The sequence below is a fragment of the Salmo salar genome, chromosome 15 (genome assembly GCF_965601325.2).
Source record: "Salmo salar chromosome 15, fSalSal1, whole genome shotgun sequence".
In the NCBI taxonomy this organism is placed as follows: Eukaryota; Metazoa; Chordata; class Actinopteri; order Salmoniformes; family Salmonidae; genus Salmo; species Salmo salar.
The window spans coordinates 54,804,696-54,815,087 of record NC_138305.1 but is presented as its reverse complement, the minus strand read 5'-3'; the positions used below and the strand labels follow the sequence as shown (position 1 = coordinate 54,815,087).

At 41.0% G+C, this 10,392-nt stretch overlaps 1 protein-coding gene across 1 annotated transcript; it reads left to right on the top strand.

The window, feature by feature from the left end:
• Window positions 1-389: 389 nt before the first annotated feature.
• Window positions 390-7,622, top strand: LOC106571620 (C-C chemokine receptor type 6). The gene is made up of 2 exons (XM_045695840.2): window positions 390-514; window positions 6,203-7,622. The coding sequence occupies exon 2, from the start codon at window positions 6,209-6,211 to the stop codon at window positions 7,400-7,402; it is 1,194 nt and encodes a 397-aa protein (XP_045551796.1). The 5' UTR covers window positions 390-514; window positions 6,203-6,208; the 3' UTR covers window positions 7,403-7,622.
• The last annotated feature ends 2,770 nt before the right edge of the window (window positions 7,623-10,392 follow it).

Here is a 10,392-nt window from a genome sequence, read left to right as displayed (position 1 = left end):
TATCCCCCACATAAAGCAAGTCTGTGTACAACCATACCACTGCAATATACCTCAGGTTTTAGCATGTCATGAGATGTTTTTCGATCATACCATGCTCAAAGTCGCTTAGGTCACTCGTTTTGCCCATTCTAACGTTCAATCAAACACTAACTGAATGCCTCGATGCCGGTCTGCCTGCTTTATTATAGCATGCCATGGCCAAGTGATTCACTGCCCTGTAGGAGTGAAGCATTTTTGTGAACTTTGTAATAAACTTAAAGCATATTTCTTGAGTTCCCCTGCTTATCTTGTGGTTATGAAGGTGTCAGGATGCCAATTGAGGTTTTGAGAACTTGCAGCGACAGTGCTTGGCCACGCACATGTAGGTTGATCAAACGGACAAAAGTTTTACTTCTTTCTTGTTGATCAGACAAAACAGACATACTGTCATCTCTGAGGTTCACAGCTTCACTTCTTCAAACTTGGCTTAAAAAGGCCCAAGAGTATTTTGAAACTTTATTCCTCTGTTATTCTGGTAAGTCCTCTCGCACAACAAATTGAATTATATGTGACCTAGGCAATCTTAGCATGTTTCTAAAAAATATATATATATATATATATAAAATTTACTTTTACTGTTATATTGTAAGAGGAAAAACTGCTGGGTTAAATATGTTCAATATGCACTTAAATGTTTATTTGGAAACATAGTGATAATGTATGTAAAAATATCTTACTGTGGATTGTATTGTATCTATTGTAAACAAATCTGTTGATTTCTAAATCATGCCCTACCTGAAATCATTTAAATTCTACTTTGGACTGTCTTGTCTGACATTGTATTGTCTGCATTGATGCACTTTGTACCATTTTATTACCCTTCATTATTTTCACAGAAACACTTTTATCATAATCATTGTGTGCAATAGATTCATGCTACTTGAGGCAGCTTTTTTTGTTTGTTTAGGTTTATTATGCAGTCTGAACTCGCATTACCTGAAGAAAGAAAATCCCCTCGGGATCTTGCTGGAATGTATCAAATCCAATCAAATATGCATGAACTCTGCAGCTAGGGAAGCTAAGGAAATGCCCACTCCATGCAAAGAATAAGTAATGTCTCACAAAACATATTGTACAACATAACCTATGCAAAAGCCTTTGACTAAACTTTCTGGCCCAGATTGATCCTTCATCAGGGGCCCACCTGCACAGCCCAGACTGAACAGAAATGGTTGTAATTAGCCCACTATCACCAATAGCTCAGAAAATAAAGGGGGAAAAATGAAGTCAATGGGTTTTATATTTAGATGACGACTAAAGTTAAAACAGAGTGGCTGCTGTTAGGACTTTTTTGACAGCTAAAGATCCTGAAACTTGTGCGCATGTGGGGGATTAGCTACATTACTGCCGAATGGTGCTCGTTTAATAAAGTTACATCAAAGCTGAATCAATGTCTGCACGATAACAAGGGCTAATGATAGTATTATACATAACATAACCGAATATAATAGCATGGTATAATGTTACTGTAAGACAAAAAAACACCACCTAATTTCTTATGAGATTTCAAGATGATTGTGCGAATGGTCTGCATTTTTATCTCATGATGCCAAAACTCAACAGTGCGAGCCACTCGGCAAAATATGTGCTTTGATTTAATGATTTAAACTAAACATGTACAGTGGGGGGAAAAAGTATTTGATCCCCTGCTGATTTTGAACGTTTGCCCACTGACAAAGAAAGGACCAGTCTATAATTTTAATGGTAGGTTTATTTGAACAGTGAGAGACAGAATAACAACAAAAAAATCCAGAAAAACCCATGTCAAAAATGTTACAAATTGATTTGCATTTTAATGAGGGAAATAAGTATTTGACCCCCTCTCAATCAGAAAGATTTCTGGCTCCCAGGTGTCTTTTATACAGGTAACGAGCTGAGATTAGGAGCACACTCTTAAAGGGAGTGCTCCTAACCGCAGCATGTTACCTGTAAAAAAGACACCTGTCCACAGAAGCAATCAATCAATCAGATTCCAAACTCTCCACCATGGCCAAAACCAAAGACCTCTCCAAGGATGTCAGGGACAAGATTGTAGACCTACACAAGGCTGGAATGGGCTACAAGACCATCGCCAAGCAGCTTGGTGAGAAGGTGACAACATTTGGTGCGATTATTCGCAAATGGAAGAAACACAAAAGAACTGTCAAAATCCCTTGGCCTGGGGCTCCATGCAAGATCTCACCTCGTGGAGATGCAATGATCATGAGAACGGTGAGGAATCAGCCCAGAACTACACGGGAGGATCTTGTCAATAATCCAAAGCAGCTGGGACCATAGTCACCAAGAAAACAATTGGTAACACACTACACCGTGAAGGACTGAAATCCTGCAGCGCCCGCAAGGTCCCCCTGCTCAAGAATACATATACATGCCCGTCTGAAGTTTGCCAATGAACATCTGAATGACTCAGAGGACAACTGGTGAAAGTGTTGTGGTCAGATGAGACCAAAATGGAGCTCCTTGACATCAACTCAACTCGCCGTGTTTGGAGGAGGAGGAATGCTGCCTATGACCCCAAGAACACCATCTCCACCATCAAACATGGAGGTGGAAACATTATGCTTTGGGGGTGTTTTTCTGCTAAGGGGACAGGACATCTTCACCGCATCAAAGGGACGATGGACGGGGCCATGTACCGTCAAATCTTGGGTGAGAACCTCCTTCCCTCAGCCAGGGCATTGAAAATGGGTCATGGATGGGTATTCCAGCATGACAATGACCCAAAACACACGGCCAAGGCAACAAAGAAGTGGCTCAAGAAGAAGCACATTAAGGTCCTGGAGTGGCCTAGCCAGTCTCCGGACCTTAATCCCATAGAAAATCTGTGGAGGGAGCTGAAGGTTCGAGTTGCCAAACGTCAGCCTCGAAACCTTAATGACTTGGAGAAGATCTGCAAAGAGGAGTGGGACAAAATCCCTCCTGACATGTGTGCAAACCTGGTGGCCAACTACAAGAAACGTCTGACCTCTGTGATTGCCAACAAGGGTTTTTCCACCAAGTACTAAATCATGTTTTGCAGAGGGGTCAAATACTTATTTCCCTCATTAAAATGCAAATCATTTTGTAACATTCTTGACATGTGTTTTTCTGGATTTTTTGTTGTTGTTATTCTGTCTCTCACTGTTCAAATAAACCTACTATTAAAATTATAGACTGATCATTTCTTTGTAAGTGGGCAAATGTACAAAATCAGCAGGGGATCAAATACTTTTTTCCCCCACTGTAGGTTATGCAAGAGTTTAACGCCATGACATCTCCTCTAAAATGCTACATAATTCAAAACAACACTAAGCTACTTCCGAACAACACTATAACTCAAGAAAATCTAAATGCATATCCCCCTTAAATTGACTGAGATAACGGTTGGTATCAGATGCTGTATGGAAGTTTCACCGATAAATGATAAATTCTTACAACTGATAGAACTGTGACAAGGAGGGTGACCACAAAAAATGTGTGTTGAACATGATTCGGCTTTTCAGCTCTGGGGAAAAGGGGGTTGACGGGGCGATTACCTACGGATCCGCAGCCTGGCCAAGTTAAAAAGCATTGGATTGGTGTAAACATGGATGAGAGAGCGTTTCATTCCACCATATTATTTTACAACAGTCTGCGCTATTCATTTGAAATCCAAGTCACATTGAGATTGACTTCATAATTTAAACCTGACACTAAACTGATTTTCTAATTAAAATTGAAAATTGAATAGAAATAAAAACGAAAATATAAACACAAAACTATAATAACCTTGGTACAGACAGGAGGAGGTGAATATATGGCTTAACTTCTTTTGTCAGGTGATGAGGTATATTATAAGATTGAAGATAAAATATGCAGCAAAAATACAGTATGTTTGAGAAATCTAACATACAGTTGAAGTCGGAAGTTTACCTACACCATAGCCAAATACATTTAAACTCAGTTTTTCACAATTCCTGACATTTAATCCTAGTAAAAATTCCCTGTCTTAGGTCAGTTAGGATCCCCACTTTATTTTAAGAATGTGAAATGTCAGAATAATAGCTGGAGAGAGTGTTTTATTTCAGCTTTTATTTCTTTCATCAGATGGCATCAGTGGGTCAGAAGTTTACATACACTCAATTAGTATTTGGTAGCATTGCCTTTAAATTGTTTAACTTGGGTCAAACATTTTGGGTAGCCTTCCACAAGCTTCTCACAATAAATTGGGTGAATTTTGGCACATTCCTCCTGACAGAGCTGGTGTAACTGAGTCAGATTTGTAGGCTTCCTTGCTCGCACATACATTTTTTAGTTTTGCCCACAAATTTTCTATAGGATTGAGGTCAGGGCTTTGTGATGGCCACTCCAATACCTTGACTTTGTAGGACTTAAGCCATTTTGCCACAACTTTGGATGAATGCTTGGGGTCATTGTCCATTTGGAAGACCCATTTGCAACCAAGCTTTAACTTCCTGACTGATGTCTTGAGATGTTGCTTCAATATATCCGCATAATTTCCCCCCTCATGATGCCATCTATTTTGTGATGTGCACCAGTCCCTCCTGCAGCAAAGCACCCCTACAACATGATGCTGCCACCCCCGTGCTTCACGGTTGGGATGGTGTTCTTCGGCTTGCAAGCCTCCCCATTTTCCCTCCAAACATAACGATGGTCATTATGGACAAACAGTTCTATTTTTGTTTCATCAGACCAGAGGACATTTATCCAAAAAGTACAATCTTTGTCCCCATGTGCAGTTGCAAAATGTAGTCCGGCTTTTTTATGGCGGTTTTGGAGCAGTAGCATCTTCCTTGCTGAGTGGGCTTTCAGGTTATGTCGATATAGGACTCGTTTTACTGTGGATATAGATACTTTTGTACCTGTTTCCTCCAGCATCTTCACAAGGTCCTTTGCTGTTGTTCTGGGATTGATTTGCACTTTTTGCACCAAAGTACGTTCGTCTCTAGGAGACAGAACACGTCTCCTTCCTGTGCGGTATGATGGCTGCGTTGTCCCATGGCGTTTATACTTGCATACTATTGTTTGTACAGATGAACGTGGTACCTTCTGGCGTTTCGAAATTGCTCCCAAGGATGAACCAGACTTTGTGGAGGTCTACAATTTTTTCTCTGAGGTCTTGGCTGATTTCTTTTGATTGTCCCATGATGTCAAGCAAAGAGGCACTGAGTTTGAAGGTAGGCCTTGAAATACATCCACAGGTACACCTCCAATTGACTCAAATGTTGTCATTTAGCCTATCAGAAGCTTCTAAAGCCATGACATCTTTTTCTGGAATTTTCCAAGCTGTTTAAAGGCACAGTCAACTTAGTGTATGTAAACTTCTGACCCACTGGAATTGTGACACAGTGAAGTGAAATAATCTGTCTGTAAACAATTGTTGGAAAAATGACTTGTGTCATGCAGAACGTAGATGTCCTAACCGACTTGCCAAAACTATAGTTTGTTAACAAGAAATGTGTGGAGTGGTTGAAAAACGAGTTTTAATGACTCCAACCTAAGTGTACGTAAACTTCCGACTTCAACTGTAAATGAAGATTTATTTTTAAAAAATGATAAAATTCCTGATTGGATTTGAGATATGCTTTGAGAACAGCCACCATGCGGAAGGGAAGAATAATAGTAAAAGTCAAAGGTGGAACAAAAACTTTTAGTTCTTTGTCAATAACATTGTGCCATTTTCATATTCAAAACACATAGATTTGTATTAATTACCAACTTACTGCGATAAAGTATTATGTGTAATTGTACCCAAAATGTAACCTTTTTTTCACTTGAGATACTTAACCACACTCTCATGCATTTACAGAGGGAATTGGGTCACTCAGTGTTGGGGTTATATAACCTGGTTTCTCTGTAAATTTCCAATCTCTGTATCACACCACACAACATCGCTAACCCCATTCAACCCCATATTACTTTATAGTCACACTTTTGTAAGGATGTTAATTAACTACACTCAGATCTTTGCAAAAGTCCAAAGGCTTTGTAATAGAATAATTGATGTATACAGTAGTTGGAATTGATAGAATAGATTTAAGTATGTCATGAGAGTAATGCATTTTTGAGATAGAGTACATACAGTACTGTATGTTGAAAATAAATGATAATTTCTGTCAAATTCCAAGTGTGTTAAATTAAAGGCCTATTCTTCTCTGAGTTCTCTCTCTCTCTCTCTCAATAGGAGAAAATGGATGGTACAGGTTATAGTGAGTCGACAAATGGCATTACAGAGGACTATGGTGAGATGGATTATGTGGAGCCATGTCAAATGACAAAAAACAACAGTGTGGAGAGAGTGGTGCGCCTCTACATCCACTCTGTCATCTGCATCCTGGGTTTACTGGGCAACATCCTGGTGATCGTCACCTACGCCTTCTACAAGAAGGCCAAGTCCATGACGGACGTTTACCTTCTGAACGTGGCCATAGCCGACATGCTGTTTGTGGCGGCTCTGCCCCTGATCATCTACAATGAGCAGAGTGACTGGGCCATGGGGACGGTGGCCTGTAAGATTCTCAGAGGGGCCTACAGCATCAACCTGTACAGTGGTATGCTGCTTTTAGCCTGTATTAGCACCGACCGGTACATCGCTATTGTCCAGGCCCGCCGCTCCTTCATGCTCCGCTCCTTCACTCTCCTCTACAGCCGCATCATCTGTGCTACAGTCTGGAGCCTGGCCCTGCTCCTCTCTGTCCCCACCTTTGTCTACTACGAGCGTTATGTGCCTGCACACAGCTTCTACAATGTAAGTGAGTATGGATTCTATGATTACAGGAATGCTATGACACCTGTTGGTCTGAAGAACCCTATATCCTCAGAGTCAGAGGAGGACTCTGTGGTTTGCAAGTTCAGGTTCCCGGACAACGCCACGGCCCGCCAGATGAAGGTCCTGGTCCCCAGCACCCAGATGGCGGTGGGCTTCTTCTTGCCTCTGTTGGTCATGGGCTTCTGCTACGCCAGCGTCATCATCACACTGCTGCGCGTCAAGAACTTCCAGAGACATAAGGCGGTGCGCGTGGTGCTGGCCGTTGTGGTGGTGTTCATTGCCTGTCATCTGCCCTATAACGCCGCCCTGCTCTACGACACGGTCCACATGTTCAAGCCCCAGTTGTGCGGAGAGATCGACACCACCCAAGTGGCCAAGACGGTGACGGAGACGGTGGCCTACCTGCACTGCTGCCTTAACCCAGTGCTGTATGCCTTCATCGGGGTGAGGTTCAGGAACCACTTCAAGAAGATTGTGGAGGATGTGTGGTGCGTGGGGAAGAGGGTCATGAACGTCCGACGCTTCACCAGGGTCAAGTCCGAGATCTACGTCTCCACCGCCCGCAGGTCTGTGGACGGATCCTCTACCGACAATGCATCCTCTTTCACCATGTGAGGAGGAGACCCTGTGTTGGAGTCTGCTGTTGAACCCTAGCGAAGTTTGTGTTTCATTTACCAATGTCTACTGAAAGTCTACACATCCCTTGCACAGTCGTCACAATTTTCTGCCTTCAAATTAAATCTAGGAAAGGGATTAGATAAGCCTTTTTCCTACTGATCTACACGAACTTTTCCACATTTTCAAAGAAAAATACAAATTATAGAACATTTTTAAAAAACACCCCAGAGGTAATACTTGGTGAAATCACATTTGGCAGCCATTACAGCTGTGAATCATTTTGAATAAGATTCTACCAACTTTGCACAACTCTAAGTGAAAAACTCAGAAGTGGGCAGGCGGAGCAAGCAGAGCTAGGTGGGTGGAAAGGACGGGACAGGCAGAGCACTGACTATATGCTAGCAGGATAGTACATATCTCCAATCATCTTTGCTGATAGCAATTTTGTGTTTCCATAAATGGATAAATTGGTATAATTCAGCATTTAGATTTAAAGCTTCAACCCTTAGTTACCACTTCCAATTTCAAATGAGCTTGAAATAGGTGAATAATAACATTTTTATTGTTTTGTGTGACTACAGCTCCAGCGATAAAAAACAAAAATACAGACACGTTATAATTGAGTAAGTTGTCAAAGCGGACAACCCGTCTGCCCGGCTTCCTTTGAGTCATTATAATTCAAAACATTCTAAAATAAATCACACCCGCCTCGCACGCTCACCTTTAGTGAGTTTTGGCCATTATGTCAAAATTGCTCAAGCTCATTACATTTGGTTGGGAATCATTGATGGACCGCAATATTCAAACCTTGTCTCTGTTTTTCAAGCAGATTTAAGTCAAGACTGAGACTGGACCATTCATGAACACTTAACACCTCTTTGAATGCCCTTCTGGTGTGTCTTTCGTATTATAAAACGTGTAATTGTCCCACTGAAAAATAAAAACTCTATCCTAGGGTTAGGTTTTCAGAAGACTGAGGCTTGGCTTTGGTCCTTTCATATTTCTTTTGATCCTGAAAAACTCCCCAGTTCCTGGCGGTGATAAGCATACCCATAACATGATGCTGCCACCACAATACTTGAAAATAAAGAGGATACACAACATTGCATTCACTTCACATAACTGGCCTGTACGACAAAGTGAAAAGAAAGAAGCCTGTGTAAAAAAAAATATCCATTCTGTTTTCAACAAAGCCATTAAGTAATACTGCAAGACAACACAGAAAAGATATAGACTTTTTGGCCTAAATTAAAAACTACAGGCTTGGTTCAAATCCAATACAACAAAACACAGAGTAAAACACTCTGTATTTTTAAGTATTGTGGTGGCAGCATCATGTTATGGGTCTGATCGTCACTGACAGGGACTGGGGAGTTTGTCAGGATCAAAGGAAATATGAAAAGAGCAAAGCCCAGGTAAGAAGTAAGAGGAAACCCCACTGCAGTGTTCTGAAAACCTAACCCTGGGATAGAGTTTTAATTTTCTGCTGACAATTACACAAATTGTAATGCCAAAGACACACCAGAATGGATTTCCAAGAGGTGTTGAGTTCCTGAGTGGTCCAATCTCAGTCCTGACTTAAATTGGATCAAGAATCAGACACAGGTTTAAACGTACAATGCAGCCATTTTTATCTCAATATCAAATAATTTCTGGGTAACAATTAAGTACCTTAGTGTGATTGTTTTCAATTAAAATCATCAAAAAGAAACAAAAATAGCTTCTTAGCATAGAAATATTTCTAAAGCAAGTATTTTGCTAGGACTGTCTGGGAATGTTCTTAGTGGGATGAGGAAAACTGAAAACTAGCGGTGAATCCCAAACCACCACCTCGTCCCTACCAACTCGCTCGGAGGGCCCTCTCTTGTCACGTGTTGCTGACGAACCTCAGAGGATGACTTCCAGAGAGTGACGAGGAGAGCAATAAACCCATCAACTTCAGAGCACACTTGTGACTTGAATTTTACAATTCATGTTCCACTTCATGTTCCCCCTGTCGTTTTACAAAATATAAACCTCAGTAACAGTTAAACATTTAATTTACGATTCATTTAATCTGTTATATGTATCAAGTCTCGAAATCAGACATAAACAAGTGCACATGGCAGATAATTAGTCACACCTCTCCATTATTTTGTATAACATTGAACAAACTCCAAACATATCGCGGTGCGTGTCAGGATAGCACTTCGCTCTGAAGCTCCAACAGCCTCAATAATTTCAACTCCCTCAGTTTGGGAAAATTGTGCATATGGTGGAGGCGTGCGTGAACGCGCAAATGGAGGGGCGAAGGGAAGGGAGTCATTTGGGATTCAGCCTAGCTGTTATTGGCAGAAAGGTTTGGAACTATTTCTTATTGGTCTATTAACTAATTTACCGCCTGGTGATGTCACCAGGCAGGCAAAAACTCCAACCCACCAAAACAGGCTGAAATGTCAGGTCTGTTCAAACAGCGCTTACACTAAAAGGGCTTTTTCATCATTTTCACAGTATTATTCCAACCTCAAAGTGTGGAAGCATATAAATTATAAAACACAGGAAAATCTTATTTTTAACTGCACTGGGCCTTTAAATATTGCTGTCCATCACTGAGTTTGCGCAGTTTTGACAAAAACAATGTATACAGTATACGTTGCCTAAGAGTTGCGCAAAGTTGGTAGAATCTTATTCAAAATGATTCACAGCTGTAATGGGGTGGCAGGTAGCCTAGTGGTTAGAGCATTGGGCCAGTAACTGAAAGGTTGCTAGATCGAATACCTGAGCTGACAAGGTAAAAAATCTGTCATTCTGCCCCTGAACAAAGCAGTTAACCCACTGTTCCTAGGCCATCATTGTAAATAAGAATTTGTTCTTAACTGACTTGCCTAGTTAAATTTAAAAAATGGCTGCCAAAGGTGCTTTCACCAAATATCAATGGGGTGTGAGGACAAATGCAATCGAGACATCTTTATTTTAGTTTTTTATTAATTTGGAAAATATTCTATCAT

Excerpts from the sequence above, each read along its gene's own strand:
- LOC106571620 (XM_045695840.2), top strand. The coding sequence starts at position 6,209 with ATGGATGGTACAGGTTATAGTGAGTCGACAAATGGCATTACAGAGGAC.